We start from the raw sequence: 21,241 nt of genomic DNA, 5'->3' as shown, positions 1-21,241 counted from the left end.
TGAAGAGAAACTATGTATTTTTATTTAATGGATAAATATGACATGTACATTTTTTATAAACCTTTCAAAGTAAAGAAATTGAAATTAAAGTTTCATGGGTTGGGGTTTCTTTGAACAACAGGATTCAGAGGCACCTCAATCATCAGAATCTACAAAAAGAGAAAGCGGGCATTAAACCAAGGTAAACAAATGACAAAGTAATGGTAGTTATTCCTATGACAAGGAAACTTCAACAATCTGAATAACATTGTCTCACTTGTATAAGTCTTTCCCTGTAAGTTATATCATCTTCATTAACCTCTCGAGCGGGACATTTTTGGAGGTAGCGCTCACATACAGTGACAGTTTCTTTCAAGTCATAGAGTACACAAGGATCCAGAGATGAAGCATTAATTCGACTGACTAAATACTCCTTATAATGAGACCTGGAAAAGAGAATACATGAATAATTTATTCTGACATCTATTGGTTTACACAGATCTTTAAAATATGTTATGGTATAACGTACTTTCCCTTCCACTACAGAGCACAGAGAAGAAAGACAAATCAAAAACTTAAATACAGGCGGTCCCCTACTTAAGGACACGCGACTTACAGGCGACCCCTAGTTAAAGATGGACCCCTCTGCCCACTGTGACCTCTGGTGAAGCTCTCTGGATGTTTTACTATAGTCCCAGGCTGCAATAATCAGCTGTAAGGTGTCTGTAATGAAGCTTTATTGACAATCCTTGGTCCAAATACAGCAGAAAATTTTGAAACTCCAATTGTCACTGGGGCAAAAAAATTTTTTGTCTGGATCTACCATTATAAAATATACAGTTTCAACTTGCATACAAATTCAAATTCAGAACAAACCTACGGAATCTTGTATGTAACCCGGGGATTGCCTGTATTTACGTATTTATGGCCAAAAGAAACAAATCATGTATGCAATACTTACTCACACAACCCTGCATATCCAAGGACAGTTTTTTTTCCACAGGCCTCATCTCTCAATCCATCAATAGTTTCTTTCTGCTCCATCACACGACATCCACCTATACAAAACAAGTGCAAAATAAGAGTGAAGCACAAGCACTGTTTGAAGTTTGATCCCAGCTACATTAGAAGCACTAGTATCAGGGGTGTAACTACAGTGGTAGCAGCCATAGCAGCTGCTATGGGACCCACAGTGTCAGGGGCCCCATCATCTGACCTGTCAAACTAAAAAGTGGGGGATGTGCACCATTATATACATATTATGCTGCATATTGTACATATATATATGATGTATATAGGCTGTATGTGTATGTATACGATGTATGGTGTGTAACTCACACAAGTGAGTATAGAAATAAGTATATTTTTGAAGTGGGAAGGGGGGCCCCATTCAGAAGCCTGCTATGGGGCCCTGCCTCTCCTAGTTATGCCACTGACTAGTATTCACCACCCAGGAAAATATCAGGACCAAACCAGAGTTGTGTCTGATAAAACCCTACACACATTATAATGAAAACAATAAACTTAATTTGCTGTAATGGGAATACCCCTTTAAGCCATGTCCTCACTTTATAAAGTGTTATATACATTTCCAATATACTTTCTGTATGAATTCCTAATGTTTTTCTAGATCTCTGCTTGCTGTCCTTCTATAGAAAGCTTCTCTGTTTACTTCCAGTGGACAGAAATCTGACCATGGCACACGGCTCTCATTACTCTCTGATATATAACGAGCCGTGCACCTGTATAACCATGGTCAGATTTCTATCCACTGGTAGTTAACATTCTATTAGAATATTAGAATAGAATCTTTCTATAGAATGACAGCAAGCAGAGATCTAGAAAAGCATTAGGAATTCATACAGAAAGTATATTGAAAAATTGTACTTACTTTTTGTCATAAACATTAATATTAATTTGCTGCAATGGGAACACCCCTTTAATGATATACCGTATATACTCTAGTATAAGCCGAGGACCCCAATTTTACCACCAAAAAAACGGGAAACCCTATTGACTCAAGTATAAGCCGAGGGTGGGAAATGCTTTGGTGACAGCCCCCCCCAGTATGCAGCCAGCCTGCCCCCATGTAGTATGCAGCCAGCCTGCCCCCATGTAGTATGCAGCCAGCCTGCCCCCATGTAGTATGCAGCCAGCCTGCCCCCATGTAGTATGCAGCCAGCCTGCCCCCATGTAGTATGCAGCCAGCCTGCCCCCATGTAGTATGCAGCCAGCCTGCCCCCATGTAGTATGCAGCCAGCCTGCCCCCATGTAGTATGCAGCCAGCCTGCCCCCATGTAGTATGCAGCCAGCCTGCCCCCATGTAGTATGCAGCCAGCCTGCCCCCATGTAGTATACAGCCAGCCCATCCAGCACTATAAAATAAACTTATATACTCACCGCCCGGTCACCCCGATGCTCAGTGTGGCTCCCTGATGTCAGCACGGCTCCTCTTCCTTCTTAGGTCTTCTGTAACAGGCGGCAGAGACGCGGCCATGGCCGCTGATGACGACATAGTATGCGCTGGTCATTCGATAACATGGCCGTGTCTCTGCGCTGAGAATTGGGGCCGCCGGAGGGTGAGTATACAAGTTTATTTTTTTATCGACTCATGTATAAGCCGAGGTGAGGTTTTTCCACACATTTTTTTGTGCTGAAAAACTCGGCTTATACACAAGTATATACGATATAATGATGTCCCTTTATGAGATGGGAATACCCCTTTCATTTTAATGGTTATACGAAGGATGTGAAGGTGTGTGTGTGTGTATATTTTCACTATAAACCTATCAAGGAACTAAAAAAAATAATCAGCACAAAATTTTGTAAGAGATATAGATCAAAAATAGAAAATGATGGACATTCACTTTGACATTTCTGAATGCTCCACCTCCCTGGTGCTCTGTTTCTGTGCAACAATGTGATAGTAAATGAAGAAATAGGATATATCTTCATGCCACTATACCTCCAGGTCCAGCCTGTGTGCCAGTAGGTGGGTCTGTGTTAAATGGCTTGTTAGACATCTGTGTGAAAGACAAATAGTGTTTGCTAAAATTAATAAGAACAGTACAAAGACATGGTCAAGAATGTTGTAGAAGGTATCTTCTATAATAAAGCTGGATCAAAGGCAATGGGAAATTCTGAGCTGGAAAAAGATACACGTTTTCAGTAGTGCTCCTATAACTACCTCAATATATAGGAAAATAAATATAATCTTTTATTTTTTTCACCATTATTCTGAGCAAAACCATAAAACATATATGAAATTCGCTTACTTGAAGAAGAGCCTGCAGACGAGACACTTCCCAGTCTCGTAGATAAGATAAGCAGTTTCTAGGATGATGAGCATGGAGAGACATTCTGACTGTGCAAGAAGGGACTGTGCATTTCTACAAAGGAATTACACATTAAAGCATAAGCTATGATGTACTTTTCTTAGAAAATGAATATCTCTGCCAATTAAAGGGACAGTGAAAACATGCTTTCCAAGCCGATTTAGCATGTAGAGACGCACAACTGCACACTGGGCAGGACAACTACCATGGCAAAAGACTGATGGCCTGTAGGTACCAAGTGTGAATACAATTTATTAATTGCATGATAGTGGATTGTCATTGGATACTTGTTTTGGTAACTTTCCCAACGAGCAAGCAGTTTTGTCTGTACATACTGAAATGCAGACAGGGTTGAATTTCCTGCCTGGCCACTTCAGCTATTGACCGGGCAAACTTATATGAAAATATTTCCTTCATTAAACATTACACTTACATTTTTAGAATGGAAAGTATTATAACATCCGCTACAAAATTGGTGGCGACACTGACTGCAAACAAAATGCATACAACCTCCCCTTGCAAGGGCGTAAGAAAAATTGCAGTGTGGACAAGCTGAGGAAAAAAAGAATATGTAAGATTATCAGTATACTGAGTATTAGTAAGGCAAGAAGACTTGAAGGGCAAGTTTTAGTTTACTCACTGATCCCATTTTCCTGCAAGTATACAGCCAGTCCTTGTGCCTGATATTCAGCATCGTTTTCTCTCTTCCAGTTTTGGAAATCATCACAACTTAGAGCTCGATGCTGCTCTTCCCACTGCATTATTGGCAAAAACAAAAGTCACAAAGGGGCATTTATCAGTTTTCTAGTGTCCAAGGCATGAAAATGTACACAATCCCAGGCCCACTAAATTTCTCAAAGCATCATCCAGGATATTGATGCAGGTTATAGGTGAAGTCTAAGCCAGGACTAACTGGGCAAGATATAATTTAGCTCGAAACGCTTAGTAATTCTGGCGCTTATGTCTGAGGGGTATGTTCTACTTTGGGTAGGGTATATATTCTCTTAACATAACTACTCTTGCTAACTTGTTTTATTTATAGGCTGCCTATCTGAAGTTTTCCTACTGAGTTTCAACGCTATAAAACTAACCGGACGCTTGCATTTCCTGCAGAAGCTGCAATCACACTGAGGACACTTTACATCGAGTTGATCACGTTCATAAATGAATCCAAATGAACACTAAGGAAAAACAAAAATAAGTCTATAAATGACTTGCATTTCTTGGGGTGCGTATATGTAGTTTCATGCTTCAGCTTGACAAAATTATACCTTAAGAATTTATTTTTTTCAGATATTGCAAGATCAAGAATCACATCACGTCACATAAAACTGGTTAAGTTAGTCAACTTTAACACTCAACCCTCACGGTTGAAAACAAAACCTGCACATTTGAGGCAAAATGTTACGCTTCTTGTAGCTAGTATAAAAGACAAATGAAAATGTATATATGCTCCTGAAATATAAAGAAACAATAGCAAATATCAAATCCTCTCTACAGTTTAACTGGTGTTAAATATGCCATTGTTTATAAACGTGGTCCTTAAATACTAGAAGAGACCTTTTTACAGTCATATGAAAAAGTTTGGGCACCCCTATTAATCTTAATCATTTTTAGTTATCAAAGTTTGATGGTTGCCGAGCATAAACAGCCCGCTTCAAATCATCCCACAGATGTTCAATGATATTCAGGTCTGGTGACTGGGATAGCCATTCCAGAACATTGTAATTGTTCTGCATGAATGCCTGGGTATATGTGGAGCGGTGTTTTGGATCGTTGTCTTGCTGAAATATCTATCCACGGCGTAACTTCAACTTCGTCACTGATTCTTGAACATTATGCTCAAGAATCTGCTGATACTGAGAGGAACCCATGCGACCCTCAACTTTAACAAGATTCCCGGTGCCGGCATTGGCCACACAGCCCCAAAGCATGATGGAACTTACACCAAATTTTACAGTGGTTAGCAAGTAATTTTCTTGGAATGCTGTGTTTTTTGGCCGCCTTTTTGTATGACCAAACAACTCAATCTGTGTTTCATCAGTCCACAGGACCTTCTTCCAAAATGAAACTGGCTTGTCCAAATGTGCTTTTGCATACCTCAGGCGACTCTTCTTTCTTTCTTTCTTATCACTCTCCCATACAGCTTCTCCTTGTGCAAAGTGCGCTATATTGTTGACCGATGCAGTGACAACATCTGCAGCAAGATGATGCTGCAGGTCTTTGGAGATGGTCTGTGGATTGTCCTTGACTGTTCTCACCATTCTTCTTCTCTGCCTTTCTGATATTTTTCTTGGCCTGCCACTCGTGGGCTTAACAAGGACTGTCCCTGTGGTCTTCCATTTACTTACTATGTTCCTCACAGCGGAAACTGACAGGTTAAATCTCTGAGACAACTTTTTGTATCCTTCCCCTGAACAACAACTATGTTGAACAATCTCTGTTTTCAGATCATTTGAGAGATGTTTTGTGCATACTTTTGCACCTGTCAAATTTAGTTTTAATGCATATTGCAGATTTTCTGTAAGTACAATAAACCTCATTTCAATCCTGAAATATAACTGTATCCATCAATTACTAGATATATCAAACTGAAATAACTGTTGCAAAAACCCAAATTTTGATAACTAAAAATGATTAAGATTAATAGGGGTGCCCAAACTTTTTCATATGACTGTAAATAAAAGCATCTGCAAAAATTGGCAGTCAATGGTCTTAACTATGCAAATTACCGTACACTTCCAGAGAGACCATCACATAGATATCAGATAACCTGGAAGGGTTGTGCAAAGGGGCACAACACCAAATACCACTTTTTTGCTTGTCCTCCTTAGGGACTGTTTATTAGGCAATTATGACCAAAAGCTTTTTAAGTTGGGAAAACTTACCTAACATTCTTCTAGGAGAAAATTGTAAAAATAACGTTTATGCATCTTGTTACACTAATATCCCCTCTCAGAGCCTTGTATGATGGTGACAACATGACCATCACCATCTTTCTTTCTCCTCAATTAAAACCAAGTCAAGATAAATTATCTTGGGTATACTCACGTGCGTGCACCAAAGAAACTTTGGATCTTTCATAAGAGTCCTCTCTGTCAACTTTTTATGGAACAAATTGTATGCATCCTCCTCAAGAGTGTCCCTTAACTTGAAAGCATAATAAAAAATAAAATTAGAATTGCCCAGTAAAACACTGAATTCTAATATTGTAAACCTCAAAGGTCAGCATATATATAATATACATATATGTAATACACATACTGTATGTTAAAAGGAAACCTGCTTCAATCATTTCCAGAGATACATATGAGAAGACAGAGTTGGTCAAGTCTGTAACCACAGACTAGCAGTCAAACCCAATTACACTTTTTAGAGATTTTTCTTCACAGCCACCAATTAGAGGAGCAAAGCAGACCAATCAGAAGTAGGGGGAATAAACTTAACCAAACCAGACACTGCTGGATTCTCAAAGTTTTCCAGATTTCAGCTTCGGGTCATTAGCAGATACCTTCAAGGTTTACTTTCCAGATTAAAATCTATCCTAGCTATGGGATGGGCTCTGATCATCATGCGGCACTAAAGAAAATCGTGAAGTTTCCTACTGAATGACAGGAAGCAAAAATCTTAATAACAAGGAGCATTTACTATACAAGGTACATGGGAGGATTTAAAGGGGTATTCTCATCTGGGCATTCACATTCAGTTTCATTTATCTGCCATATTTAAACATTTCTGCAATTGCATGTTATTAAAAAAAATGTTCCTGTGTGAAGATAATTTCTCATAAATGTAGTCATCTTGTCCCTTAGAAACGAGATAGCTTCCTCGGATACGACCACATCACATTTTGGCAGCACTGGCCAGACATGCGCTATTGAGTCCTGCCTGATCACCTGGCTTCAGCGATCATTACCACAGGATGGCAGTGGGACCTGCAGTAACTCCCGGACATATCATATACAAGAACGTTTTTGTTTATTTGTGCAATCCCTCCAGCAGAGGTGGTCGTATCCGGGGACACAATCTTGTTTCTAAGGGACCATATTACTACATTTAGGAGAAATTATCTTCACACGAGAGCATTTTTTTTAATAACATCTAATTGAAGAAATGTTTATATATGGCAGATTAATGGAACAGAATGTGAGTGCCTAGACGAGAATACCCCTTTAAGATTAAAGTTTTTATACAGAGTTATTATAGAGAGAAAAATCTGCTCAAATATAACTAACTGCAATAACTTAGTATACATAGCATAAACATAATACAGCATGAAATAATTATCATCAGCTGATAATAACAAAAATGAAAATACACATACCAGTATATCTAGTGTCGAAAAATAATGTAAGAGTTCCCCCTCATCACTAATCTCTGGCTCTTCACATGCTGGACACACCATTTTTCTAATGTGTTTCTCTTTAACTGCTACTGTAAAGTGCATCCGGAAGCAGTCTGGGCAGATGCAACATTCGCATGAAGTAAGAGAGCGCATCTGGAAAAGAGTCAAAGAGTCAAGATTCTGTAAACAGAGACACAAATAACCCAAATGGAAGGGACACTTTAACAGTATACTACTATGGATACTATAAATACCTATTCTTAAAATATGTAGTTTAACCTATACATTAGAAATGATAATGGATGCCGCCGTAGGGCATATGTCCAGCCTGTCTGGGACTTATGGAACCTTTAACCACCCTAGTGTCCCAACTAACTCTAACATTTGAAGAAACACAGAGCTGTCAGTCAAAATAAGGGGGTGTGGTTCACTGGCGCCCTGGAGAGTCATATCTTCATTAAAACAGTCAAGTATGCTAATTTGCATCAACAGCTGTAATGAAGATACAGTGTCTCACTGGTAGTTACCCTTTACCAGCAGGCATTGTTGGTTTGGGGGGGGGGGTTAGGGGGTGTGGGAGTCTCAGACCCGGCGCCAGCACCCGGCTAACCCGGGCAAGTGCAGGGGCCCCGGGGTACTGGAGGGGCCCACTCGGGCCCCAGGGTCAGCAGGACCCTGTATACAGGGGGAGGGGGGGCAGTGTGTATACAGGAGGAGGGAGGGCAGTGTGTATACAGGAGGAGGGAGGGCAGTGTGTATACAGGAGGAGGGAGGGCAGTGTGTATACAGGAGGAGGGAGGGCAGTGTGTATACAGGAGGAGGGAGGGCAGTGTGTATACAGGAGGAGGGAGGGCAGTGTGTATACAGGAGGAGGGAGGGCAGTGTGTATACAGGAGGAGGGAGGGCAGTGTGTATACAGGAGGAGGGAGGGCAGTGTGTATACAGGAGGAGGGAGGGCAGTGTGTATACAGGAGGAGGGAGGGCAGTGTGTATACAGGAGGAGGGAGGGCAGTGTGTATACAGGAGGAGGGAGGGCAGTGTGTATACAGGAGGAGGGGGGCAGTGTGTATACAGGAGGAGGGGGGCAGTGTATATAGAGGGGGAGGGGGGGCAGTGTGTAGTATACAGGGGGAGGGGGGGGCAGTGTGTATGCAGTAGGAGGGGGCAGTGTGTATTATACAGGGGAAGGGGGGCAGTGTGTATACAGGAGGAGGAGGGGCAGTGTGTATACAGGAGGAGGGGGGGCAGTGTGTATACAGGAGGAGGGGGCAGTGTGTATACAGGAGGAGGGGGGGCAGTGTGTATACAGGAGGAGGGGGGCAGTGTGTATACAGGAGGAGGGGGGGCAGTGTGTATACAGGGGGAGGGGGGGCAGTGTGTATACAGGGGGAGGGGGGGCAGTGTGTATACAGGGGGAGGGGGGGCAGTGTGTATACAGGGGGAGGGGGGGCAGTGTGTATACAGGGGGAGGGGGGGCAGTGTGTATACAGGGGGAGGGGGGGCAGTGTGTATACAGGGGGAGGGGGGCGCAGTGTGTATACAGGGGGAGGGGGGGGGCAGTGTGTATACAGGGGGAGGGGGGCAGTGTGTATACAGGGGGAGGGGGGGCAGTGTGTATACATGAGGGGGGGATGTGTACATGGCGATGAGGGGCCATGTGTCCACGCGGCGGAAGGGTGGGGCAGTGTGACTACTGGAGGGCAGCCCATAAAGGGGCCTACTAGAGCTCTGTCGCCCAGGGGCCCACTAAAACCTGGAGCCGGCCCTGGGGAGTCGGGTGACAGGTCTTCTTTAACTACAAAGGTTTTGTAAGTATTAAATTAGTCTAAGGTGATTTATGACACTAAGCCCCATGTTTGCAAAGACTTGGGAATAGTTGAGTGCCCCAAAGTCGTTGAAAGTTGCAGAAAATAGTAATATTGGTTATCCTCATTGTTGTACTGCCAATTGAAATGACAATACTATTTATTGTGCCTGGTGGTACCTTGTTGCGTGGAAGCTGCCATGAACAGACTGCACACTCTTGAGTTAGCATCCGCTTGATAAAGTCACGATCTTGAGATTCTCTCACAGCTTCCACAACATCCTGAAGGTTATAACGCTCTTCTCCTTCATGAAGCAGAGACAAAGCCAGCTCAGCACGCCCCCAACTATGCAAGGCATGCTCCGCAAGTAATCGTCTCAGAAGTGCCTAAAGTACCAAAACATCTTAATGCAAAAACTTTAAAATCCCACTTCTCTTACACAGTAAATATATCACAACTACCTGTTTGTCTGCGGAATCTAGTTGAAACGGAACTTCTTTATCTTCCCATACACGTTGCAAAAAGGGCTCCAAAAGAGGCTTCTGTAAAATGCTTAGCGCTCTTGCTACACTACCAGCACTCTCATAGATGGCAGCAACCACCTTATCTCGATCTTGGAAGCCAAGGGAACATAGCTCTTCTACCTATTAATTAGATCCAAAAACCATTTACACTACCTACAATAAATTAAATTTATGTATTTTTCAGCAATACGAGAAAACAGTGTGTTACATAGCTAGTAACTAACCTTGATTCTCCGCTGTATAATGCATAGGTTTACTGCTTCCTCCATATCACCGCCACATGATAACCATGCACTACGAGCTTCATCCGGTGTAAAAGCCCCCAATTCAGAGCCTGCTTTTTGTGATGCAGCATCAATAAGACGTTCCAACACGTAAAGAAGTTCAGACTGCAACCACCATAGAGGTTTTTCTGTACCAGAGTACCGTACTGCACTATACACCTCTTCTGGAGATACACCATATGCCTCCCCTTCCTGGAAGAAAAGGAATCAAGAATTACATATATGCAGGGCTTCAGGAATCTGTTCCGAAAGTAAATCATGTAAATGATATTAAAAAGAAATTAAAAACAATGGCGAGTTTTCTTGGACAAAGATTACACTGAGGAGACCTTATGTATATGATGATGATGGTCCAGAGCCAGAAGTAAGCACAAAAGTATATGGATAAATGTGGTACTGCTACATTTATATTTTGCTGCATCACAAACTCTGGAATGAAAATGTTCTTCAGCATGCTTTTTGTTGATGAGACACATTGGTTGATTAGATGTCTATTTGTATATTGGGCTTTTAATTTGCAGCATTCTCTTTACTCTATCTGCAAGATATGATGCATTGTAGCACTATAATGCTATACGAATTGGGCTTTGTGTTTCTTTTGTCCACATATTGGACAGCTGATGGGGGGCCCACACAGCCAAATCTCAGTCCCCAGCATCCTGGTAAGGAGGACTATATTTAAAATAACCATAATGGTGCTGTTTGGAATGATCAAGTAGGGAATATTTTAAGGGGCATGTTTTAGTTTCTGAATTTTTAATGCCACCACGTGAATTCTCTGCAAAGGGGTCCACCGAGGCTCTATTGCCCAGGGGCCTACTGAAACCTGGAGTCAGCCCTGACAATTGTCCATGTAGTGTAGTGTGACTAATACCATAGCCCCCTTCAGTTTTCTTTTATGTTTTAATTGTCTTCTTTTCAGAGAACATGAATTGTGAGCAGAATGGATTTCTAATAAAAATTGTGGATCATTACTTCTTTAAAGTTCAGAAATGCACTTTTTTGTATGCGTTGTGCTTTTTTTTCTACTTTCTGGTATATTTTTCAACACATGAGCATCACCATGATTGTTACTTAAAGAGAACCCGTCAGGCAAAATAACCTCCCTAATCTAAATAGATTTTCATAAACTGCCATTAGAGAGCATTGCCTCTATGTCTTCATTATACCTCTACATACCTGTAAACCTAAGCAACCTAAAGCTGTATGCAAATGACCTGTGAAATGTCCAATGAGTCATTAGCATATTCAAGCTGTCCAGCTTATTCATGAGTGGGAGGCACAGCTACACCCCCAGTACATGACTGACAGCCTGTATAATGGTGTGAGCCTGTTTAATGATGTGCTTCCTGGTGCTGGAGACCCCTGCAGCCTGTGTGTGTATAGGAGAGATACAACAGCTCCAGGATGCAGCCATGTTATAGCAGAGCATGTCAGGTACTTGTGTAGCTGATGTCTGTGTCTCTAACATGTGTATTAGGAGGATGCAGCACACACACTAGCAATGCTTTACTATACATTACACACAGACATGAGCAGGGGGAGGAGAGTGGAGGGGTAACAGGAGTGACATCACTGCCTCTGACCATGTGACCAGCCTCATTTACATAATAAAGAATAGATGATTTTATAATGATTAATGTATGAAATAACTAGATAAAGGCTGGGATAGGATCCTTGTGAGCTGCTCCAACAGGTAGTGGTGACAGGACAAGTGACACAGACCTGATGACAGGTGTCCTTTAAGGGGTTATAAAGCAGTGGTCCCTTTCTCCTCCTCCCATGTTCTTGATTTCCAAAGCCATATATACAATATTCATAATGAAAATATACAAAGCAACAGAACCTCCACCTTGTAACTATACTGTGTCTGGACTGATGGACCAACCACAAGGGGCAGCTATACCTGCTCATGACCACACACTTTATGGAGCTACCTGGGTGAAGATACCATTTCTGGAGTGATGTAAATGTGGCAGAGACAGTTTCATGTGATTCAGCCACAACAATGGGTATTTCTCTTTGTTTCTTTCAGTTCCCTTTCAAATGATGCATTAGGACACTGAAGTGAGACTATGGTACATCATTGTGTTGTGTTATTTTTCAATTCATTGGTTGCATTTCCAGATGATGTAATTTTTCTAGAGCAAAGAACTGCACTGCTTATTAATAAAATTGTCTGAACCAAGAACTATCAGAAGTGTTTTAGGATTTTGTGCATAAGTTATTAAAATAGATAAAGCAATATGTATGCAACTGTGTGGCAACTTGTTAGAAAAGCTGAATGTTTCTTATTATCCCTATTTCACTCCTAAAAATTACAATTACAACTTGAATTATAACAAAACACCAGCTCCCTCACCTTAATCAATGCCACCAATTTTGCTCCATCCTCTTTCAGTTGCTTCTGTCTTATCTCATCCTGGTGTTTTAACTGTGCCTCTTCAGTGTTCTCTTCTACAACCGACACGCCTTCACTGGTCTGTTCACACATCTCACAGACACGGTCAGGGCATTTGTTGTAAAATGTACAGTGTGCACACTGCCAACCCTAGGATTCACATAGCAAAAGTGTAGGTACTTTCATCCAATTCTTGTAACACACATTGTTATAAGAAGAGATGAGCAGACCCAACGTTTAAGTTGATCTTCAGTGGTCTGACAAATCGCCGACCGAACAGCCAAATGGGCGTTCATAGTTATGGCCAAGGGGACAGCCGCCTATCTGTTCTAGTCAGGTTACCGATCGGGAATTTAAACGTTGAGTCCGCTTATCTCTAGTTACAAGTTACCATCCTATTACAAATTACCTGTGACATTTTGACTTCTTCTTCCTTTTTACCACTTGGAACTTCAATAAAACTTCTCAATTCATTGATGGGTTTCTCAACCATGCAAGAATAATCTGGACTGTTTTTCATTGCATAAGGAAGACTAGTATTGTTATTTCCTTGGCTTACAAGCCTTGCGTTAGTCCTTTCAATATTGGCTGCTTTATCACATACACTTCCAAGCCCAACTGTCTTAATATTTTCTGAAAAAGACACAAGCCCGCTCTGGTCAAGTGAGCCTGCAGGCTTGTAGAAGTCTTTACTCTCAATCAGGGATAGAGCTGCAGACTCATAGCCATCTCTAGATGGTTTTCCAGCTAGTCGAGGTCGATCACACACTGCACACAGGACAGCTGAAGAAGGGTTTTGCAGAGTACAAGCCTGGCACACCCATGTGTCTTTATGTAAAGAAGCTTCCAAAGATGCGCTCATAGGATTATTACATGCACGGGGGCGCTCACACCCTATACAAAGCACTGACCCCCCTCTATTTAAAATGTGGCATGACATACAATGCCATGGGGGGCGAGAAGAAATGTGTGAAAGAAATTCATCATCCTTGGGCCTTTATAAAAAAAAAAAAAAAAAATAGACAAACATTTTAGAGTTACTGTAAAGCTTTGAAAAAAAATAAATAAAAACTACTTTTTCAAAGTCTTATAAAATTCATTTGTTTTGGATCTACAGCTCCCGCACAAACCTATAAGTTTCCATGGTAGCAGACGACAAACACGGTGTGATTTGAAACTGAAGTTATATTTACTTCTGTCTGTTCACTGTATTACAAAGTTGTGGGTATTTGGTAGGTAATAAAGACATAAGGGATGGCTATGTTACAGCATGTCTTATGATGACAGTGCACGTGTATGGTTAGGTCACTATGGAGACACATGGATATATAAAGGAGCTGCAGACACAAAACAATAGAACTCTAGAAGATGATTTGCAACATGCACATACACTTTACTACAAAAGTTAAAGTACCTGTGTGAGGGTGATATGCCACAGGGGTTGCGTTGGTGATTTGAACGATTAGGGTGCGAATGTACCCTATGGTCGCACTCTAAACACAAGGTATCATTACATAAAGTACATACAACAGAGACAGTCTTCACACCACAGAGGCCACATCCTTCAGAGGAGGTGTCTGAGACTAGAAACACAATCAGTAACGAAGATTTAAAGTTAATGGTTAGAATGTTCATAATACCTTTAAAAAGAGATATTTCATTAAAACATAAACAGAGAGGCAAAATATACACATTCCTCATTTTCTGCCATGCACTAACACCCTAGCTTGTATAACATTACATATGAAGGGCTTTCCCCTAAACTAAAATGAACCAGCTTTTTACAGGAAAGGTGAGAAATGTCTCATCGATGAGTTTTTCGACACTGGGACTGCACTCGTGCTACCTGTTTGAATGGAACCATGACTGAGAGTGCCCACCACTGCTGAAGTCAGAAAAGACTACTGATTTCTCAAGATGGGCCAGAAGTAGATTGGTGGTGGTGGGGCCTGCAGAGATCAGCTTTTCCAATTATGGACAACTTACATCAATAGGAATTCCTGGCCAACCCCTTTAATAGTCCAATGCAGTGCTTAAAATAGCCTTCACAGCATATTTATTAAAGGTTTGTTATTAGGAGGGTGCATAGCATATACAAAACACAACATCATAATAGTAAAACAATATGGTTTGACTGTGGGCATGATTACAGTTTGATACTGTTCTGTGAGTAAGCAAGAACTCCTTACATCTTATATAACTATGATACTTCCAGTCCCATCCGTGGCAATGTGGTCAGCATGCAGTCCATGATTCACAGGCTGATCACGGTCGTGTGCTTCTAACCAAAGTCTGAATGCAGAAACACAACCATTTGATAGTTTGTATTGAGTTGAAATATAAATAGCCAAATGCTGCCCAAGTCAAGACACACCTGTTCCTGTGAATATAAGTCCCTGCAATCACTGTATAGATGGCAATCTACTATCCTGTAGAGAGGTCATTGGTTTTAATTGTGAGAAAACTCATTTTTTTAATTACCTGATGGGGCAGGTCTGGAAAAAACAACTGAATCCGTCATTAAGGCTGGCTGCAAGATTAGAAAATTCTTATTTGTCACAAAAACACACATATCAACCTGTAGTATTTTGCATGCAAAATTCCATAAAATAACACTTTACCTGGGGGAAATTCATTTTAAGGAGTTGCTGTGTTGCTTGTTCCTGGTATGGATGGGAATTCTGCGAAAAAATTGCATCAGTTACTGGTAAGCAGGAAAACCTACAGTATCTGAGGACTAAAATACAGACCTTAAAAGAGAATCCATCAGGGAAATTAACCTCCTAAACTAAATACAATTTTCATAAACTGCCATTAGAAAGCATTGCCCCTACGCCTTCATTGTCCCTCTACATGCCTGCAAACTTAAGCAATGAGGTTCTAAAGCTGTATGCAAATGACCTGCGAGATGTCCAATGAGTCATTATCATATTCAGCTGTTCAGCTTATTCATGACTGGGAGGCACAGCCACACCCCCAGTGCTTGACTGACAGCCTGTATAATGATGTGAGGCTGTATAATGATGTGCTTCCTGGAGCTGGCGCCCCCTGCAGCCTTTGTGTGTATAGGAGAGATACAACAGCTCCAGGCAGCCACGTGTATAGCAGAACATGTCAGGTACATGTGTAGCTGATGTCTGTGTCTTACACATGTGAATAGCAGAACACAGCAAGTCAGCACATAAAGCACAGACACTAGCAATGCTTTACTATACATTACACACAGACATGAGCAGGTGGAGGAGAGGGGAGGGTTAAGAGGGGTGACGTCACTGCCTCTCTCCATGTGACCAGCCTCATTTACATAATAAAGAAAATCTGGTTTTAGAATGATTAATGTATGAAATGACTAGATAAAAGGCTGGGATGGAATCTTTGTGAGCTGCTCCAACAGGTAGTGGTGACAGAATTAGATAAAGGGAACCTGTCATCAGCGATTGGACTAATAAACCACTACCAGAATATTTTCTAACAGTGTAATAACCTCTAGTTTTTGTTTCTTTCATGGTCCAATGTGGTGGCATTGTCTAGAAAATCAACTTTGAAGTGAGATGCAAATTGGTTGTATAAAGTCAAGGAGGCGGAAAGTTTAGAACTGAAGTCAAGGTGGGGGGCTCTGAAAGCCTCCTCCTCTGTGATTGACATCATACACTGGACATAAGGAAATTTGGTTAGTGATGTCTCTGGATGCAGGACCATCAATTACAATCCAGGCCTTTCTGAGAAACGGAGAGCTTGACTTCAAAATCTCTGCTTTCTTGACTTGATACAACTAATTACATATCACTCCAAAGTTAATTTTCTGGATGACACCACCACACTGGACCATGAAAGAAATATGATCTGAAAGCTGTTTGGCAACATACTGGTAGTGTTTTGTTAGGTAAATTTCTGCTGACAGGTTCCCTTTAAAGGAATAATGTACTCACAGAAATCAAAAGATTGAGCTCGCGGTGAAGGATAATGACATCTGCTGTTACAGCAGCAACATTGGCGATATCTGGCTCCTGCATTGCATCCGGAAAGCTGAGACCATCTGGAAGGGACTGTGTATATCCATACAATGACAATACATGACGCCCTCCCTAGGAAGCAAGAGAAGCAATGGTTACTCACAATGTCTACAAATACATTTCTAAATATATTGTAAATCTGCATAACAGACAATATTTCTATCACTACACCTGAGCTCAGATAGATATAGACCGGGAAAGCAATTGCTAAATAAAATAAGGAATCTCAAGCTGTTTGGACGTCTGCATATGGAACATTGCCATGTAAAAGAGAACTCTTACAGACTTACCCCATATACTCAAGAATAAGCCGAGGCTCCGAATGTTACCACCAAAAACTGGGCAAACCTATTGACTTGTGTATAAGCCGAGGGTGGGAAATGCATTGTACACAGCCTCCCAGTATATAGCCAGCCTGCCCCCCTGTAGTATATAGCCAGCCTTCCACTCTGTAGTATATAGCCAGCCTTCCACTCTGTAGTATATAGCCAGCGCACACCATGATGTAGTCAGCAGCTGCACAGCCGCATCATAGTCTGAAGGGGAGAAAGAAGTGTAGCACGGGGAACCACACAGAGAATCGGGAGCGCCGGAAGGTGACTATGCAAGTTTATTTTTTAATTGACTTTGTGCTGAAAAACTCGGCTTATACACGAGTATATACGGTATGTCAAATAGAAGAGCCTCCATTTACCATCAGTTTATGGTCTCCGTTATACTGTTCTTTAATTAAATAGACTGATGCTGCTAGCGATGGTGTGAGCCTTATAATCCATATAAGCTTTTTCTGACTGGCACAAAATTGTACCCTGTCAAGTTTGCATGTGTAACATATGATGGTTCACTACTCACATACCTCTTATTCGATTCACCCCTTTTTGGACGGATAAAAAAAATTGCTAGAATAATTAAAAAAATGAAAACTTACATTAACAGCATCAACGGTTGCTTTAAAAACAGGGTTGTTAAATTTGACACTTCTCCAGAACTTAGGTCTATGTGGCGATAGGAGATTCTTTCCGTATTTCTCCAATATATTGAGAGCAGTTATCACAGAGCGAAGTTGTGGTGACTATGGAATTAACAATAGGATGATGTTAACCATTTTAATTTTGAACTATGAGTAACAAATGAAACTTATACAATAAACTAAATGAAAATGCTCAGGCAGTGAAGCCAGTGCCATTAATTAAGAATTGGTTATGGGTGAAAATGGAGAGAAAAAAAATACATGATTTACCTGTTCTCCACTTGGAAGCAGAGTCTGCAGGTCCAGCCTACGATACCGATCTTTGAATGGAACCTCTAGCATCTGATCTAGCCGATAAGTTGTCACTGTGTCAGGCTGGTGAATTAAATCACTTTCCAAAGCTTTTCTGAGCTGACAGGTAGCCATGCTTCATTGGAAGTCACTATCATTGGTATGTGTAATACACAAAATCACCTTAGATTCCCTTTCAAGAAACAACACAAACAGTACAATTGTATAACAAATAAATACTTGTGTACAAATTACAAGTTGTATATGAACTGGTATAAAACAATTGAAGGATAAGCCAATCAGATATTTTAACTGAAATGTAAGTCTCCCCAGGGAAAAGCAGCTGTTTGTACAGAGGACCAAGAGCTACAAGGGATGGTTATCCCCTTAAAGGGTCCAGCCCCTCCCTATATCTCATCAAAACTGCCTAAACAAACTGAGTTTTGAAATTAAGCTATTCTTTATATACTCAAAAGATAGGCACCTTTGACACCACAGTATATAGTGACCATGTGATATCTGTTCAAACAGTAGCTAGCATACGGCTGCCATAGAAAGGGATTGTGCATGGCATGGTATGGCATGGTGAGCGTATACGTGTGTCACCGCATCATGGCATCTGTAGAGTAAAGATACAGCATGCTCTATCTTTTGCAGGATGTACGGCCCGGCAGCATGTTTGCTATGGAGAGGGCTGAGGTGAGCTCACCCCTCGAGTCGGGCCCTGGGGCGTGGCATACGTTTGTGTGAAAGCAGCATTATTTTGATATTTGCCTGGTCATTCTAGCAAGGACCTGTGATTTGAAGGTCAAAGGTCAGGCCATTCAATCAAGTTTTGTGTCGGAAAATGCAGCATTGAACAGAATGTCAGATTATTTTTTTTTTACTTCTTTTTTTTACTATTGTATAAGCCATATTTGTAAATAAATAGAACACGTTTTATTCTGCCATTTTTTATGACCCGAGAGGTGAGGGTCAATAGACTGAGCCAATTGTTTCCAACCACAGAGGTGGATACAAAGAGTTAACTGATGAGGTTACTGGTCGTGAGACCCCTACCTGTCTTGTGGATACACTGATAAGTCGCATAATCTATTTTAAGTTGTGAAATAATTGGGGTGTAGTAACATTTCGTACAGCCTGCACCCCTCAGTTTCTGTGATATACATTTTATTGGTGAATGGTGCTGTGATTATCTTAGCTACCAGAGAACTGGTGCCCTGCTCTGTAACCTTATACACAACTCACAGGGCGTACAGCAACACAGCAGACATGACAATGACCCCACACCAGGTGCAGCCTGTCACACTGCTACCTGCTGGAGGACACTGCCACCCCTAACCACCAGGGACATGGAGCGGCTGCACGGGGCATGCTGAGACCTGTAGTTCTACCACACAGTCCCCTCTTACTAGCTATCCCCCCGCCCCACTCATATTCCACAGTCCTCAGCGCACTTACTTGTCTCCTTACTGTTTCTCTTACTTCCTCTTTCCCAAGAAATGACACACTGCCCGTGTAGCTGACACCTAGCGACCCCTAGAGGCCGGAGGTAAAACCCGCATTGGAGAAACTATATACAAGACTTCCAGCCTGTTTACTGCCTCGTAGTCTTGTCATGGGCTTTTCCTCGTGATAGTCACTGTCTGCCTGCTCTGCCAATGCCCTCCACGCCCTATAGTGTTTTTCATAAGGACTTGGATACACTGGGTGTGCGACAATGATGAGATTGCCATTCACCTACACTGCCCTATACACTTCACCTATACTGTAACTTATATTGTCCTATATACTTCACCTGTACTGTCCTATACACTTCACCTATACTGTCCTATAAACTTCACCTATACTGTCCTATACACTTCACCTACACTGTCACTTATACTGTCCTACACACTTCACCTATACTGTCCTATACACTTCATCTACACTGTCACTTATACTGTTCTATACACTTCACCTTTTCTGTAACTTATATTGTCCTATACACTTCACCTATACTGTCCTATAAACTTCACCTATACTGTCCTATACACTTCACCTACACTGTCACTTATACTGTCCTACACACTTCACCTATTCTGTAACTTATATTGTCCCATATACTTCACCTGTACTGTCCTATACACTTCACCTATACTGTCCTTTACACTTCATCTACACTGTCACTTATACTGTCCTACACACTTCACCTATTCTGTAACTTATATTGTCCCATATACTTCACCTGTACTGTCCTATACACTTCACCTATACTGTCCTTTACACTTCACCTACACTGTCACTTATACTGTCCTATACACTTCACCTATTCTGTAACTTACATTGTCCCATATACTTCACCTGTACTGTCCTGTATACTTCACTTATACTGTCCTATACACTTCACCTACACGGTCACTTATACTGTCCTATACACTTCACCTATTCTGTAACTTATATTGTCCCACATACTTCACCTATACTGTCCTATACACTTCACTTATACTGTCCTATACACTTCACCTACACTGTCACTTATACTGTCCTATACACTTCACCTATTCTGTAACTTATATTGTCCCATATACTTCACCTGTACTGTCCTGTATACTTCACCTATACTGTCCTATACACTTCACTTATACTGTCCTGTACACTTCACCTACACTGTCACTTATACTGTCCTATACACTTCACCTATTCTATAACTTATATTGTCCTGTATACTTCACCTATACTGTCCTATACACTTTACTTATACTGTCCTATACACTTCACCTACACTGTCACTTATACTGTCCTATACACTTAACCTATTCTGTAACTTATATTGTCCCATATACTTCACCTGTACTGTCCTGTATACAGGCCCGGCGTCAGCACCCGGCTGACCCGGGCAAGTGCCGGGGCCCCACAGCTCCAAAGGGGCCCACCACGACGATGTGGCACCGTATTACGGGGCCCAGGTTCGCCGCTGATTGCAGGCCGCATAGGAGGTGGGCGGAGAGGTAGTGGGATCGGCCCGGGAGCAAAGTATAATTCGGCATCCCACTCCCGTAGCAGCCCCGCCCTGCCCTACCCACCTCACGTGTTGCTGCCCAGCCCTCCGCTCCCCGGCACACCCATCACTCCTGGCCCGCCCTGCGCTCCCTGGCCCGCCCACTTCACCTGCGGATCGGCCCGCGCGCCTTCCGGCCGAGCGGCTCGCGCCAGGCCTGGTCGCTGGATGTCCAGCCCGGCCTGCGCGCCCGATGTCCAGCCCGGCCTGCGCGCCCGATGTCCAGCCCGGCCTCAGCGCCGGATGTCCAGCCA

The 21,241-nt window shown here is 42.0% G+C and overlaps 1 protein-coding gene across 3 annotated transcripts; it reads right to left on the bottom strand.

Moving 5' to 3' along the window:
* Window positions 1–19,552, bottom strand: RNF31 (ring finger protein 31). 3 transcript variants are annotated; one of them, XM_072150736.1, is made up of 22 exons: window positions 19,409–19,552; window positions 17,927–18,140; window positions 17,615–17,758; window positions 16,603–16,758; window positions 15,295–15,354; window positions 15,155–15,203; window positions 14,088–14,256; window positions 13,083–13,668; window positions 12,635–12,823; window positions 10,213–10,464; window positions 9,926–10,108; window positions 9,644–9,850; window positions 7,639–7,812; window positions 6,366–6,464; window positions 4,406–4,495; window positions 3,955–4,069; window positions 3,748–3,866; window positions 3,255–3,368; window positions 2,945–3,002; window positions 941–1,037; window positions 257–425; window positions 1–149 (listed from the first exon to the last, which is right to left on the bottom strand). In XM_072150736.1, exons 2-22 carry the CDS (start codon window positions 18,080–18,082, stop codon window positions 93–95), a joined length of 3,243 nt encoding a protein of 1,080 aa, XP_072006837.1. In that variant the 5' UTR covers window positions 18,083–18,140; window positions 19,409–19,552; the 3' UTR covers window positions 1–92. The 3 variants fall into 3 exon arrangements, with proteins under 3 accessions (XP_072006837.1, XP_072006838.1, XP_072006839.1); XM_072150737.1 differs by lacking the exon at window positions 19,409–19,552 and adding an exon at window positions 19,196–19,254; XM_072150738.1 differs by lacking the exons at window positions 16,603–16,758; window positions 17,615–17,758; window positions 17,927–18,140; window positions 19,409–19,552 and adding an exon at window positions 15,424–15,577.
* Window positions 19,553–21,241: the final 1,689 nt, after the last annotated feature.

Source organism: Engystomops pustulosus, chromosome 1, assembly GCF_040894005.1.
Source record: "Engystomops pustulosus chromosome 1, aEngPut4.maternal, whole genome shotgun sequence".
Lineage (NCBI taxonomy): Eukaryota > Metazoa > Chordata > Amphibia > Anura > Leptodactylidae > Engystomops > Engystomops pustulosus.
The sequence above is the reverse complement of the archived record's forward strand: the minus strand, read 5'-3'. Positions and strand labels throughout refer to the sequence as shown.